At 33.2% G+C, this 808-nt stretch overlaps 1 protein-coding gene across 1 annotated transcript in view; it reads right to left on the bottom strand.

The window, feature by feature from the left end:
* Positions 1 to 808, bottom strand: part of LOC119592536 (fat storage-inducing transmembrane protein-like) — a gene marked incomplete at its 5' end in the record, with an annotated part of 9040 nt that overhangs the window by 2427 nt on the left and 5805 nt on the right. The window contains 2 exon segments of the mRNA XM_037941400.1: positions 1 to 51; positions 583 to 706. Of these exon segments, the coding sequence (XP_037797328.1) occupies positions 1 to 51; positions 583 to 706 (175 nt within the window).

Below are 808 nucleotides of genomic sequence, written 5' to 3'. Positions count from 1 at the left end.
TAGGCCATATAATGGCATTCCCATAAATGTTGGTAAACTATCCTTGTGTTCCTGAAAAAGAAGGCAAAAAAAATTACATTCCTGTAAATTTTGACATACATTTGAAGAATAAAACAATTTTGATAAGTAGAGTAAAATATGGAATAATGAAATGACAAAAGGTACAAATCAAGAAAAAAGACTAAACAGGTGGACAGAGTAACTAAAAAAGACTGAGCAAATGGGAGAGAAACAGAGTGAACATGTAGATTAAGAAGAAATAAAGGGCATGCAAGACAGATGGAGAATCAGTGTTGGCAAAAATTAATAGTGAAAGAGAGGCAAGTATGGAGATAGAAGTGAAGAAACAGAGAAAGACTAAAATGGGAAACAAACATTATAAAGGGCACATGAGAGTAATAGAGAAACTGGAGAGACATAATCAGCGGATTAGGAAGTGGGAAAAGGGGAAGCAACCATGTAAGAAATTAACAGAGTTGTAACAGAAGAGCAAGTAAATGACTGAAAGCAGAAATTCTTAAAATCCTTAAAGCTGATGATGGTAAAACAATCTATTACAAAAAACAAAATCATACTGCATACCTTGCAGATAGAGGAACGTCTTCTCAATCTGCTTGAACTATCTTTTGGCTTTTCTTTTACAATCTGGTACTGAAAGATACCAGAACCAGGCAGTCCTGGAGAAGCATCATATTTATACCATAATCTGGGGAAAAAGGCAAACAAACAGATTTTTCTATTATTCATTGTCTTCTAAGAAAAAAAAAACTTTATTTATGTTCATGTATGCATCTTATGTCAATGTAAA

This window comes from Penaeus monodon, chromosome 30 (assembly GCF_015228065.2).
Source record: "Penaeus monodon isolate SGIC_2016 chromosome 30, NSTDA_Pmon_1, whole genome shotgun sequence".
NCBI classification, from domain to species: domain Eukaryota; kingdom Metazoa; phylum Arthropoda; class Malacostraca; order Decapoda; family Penaeidae; genus Penaeus; species Penaeus monodon.
Note: the sequence above shows the minus strand (reverse complement) of the source record. Positions and strands in the feature narration are given on the sequence as shown.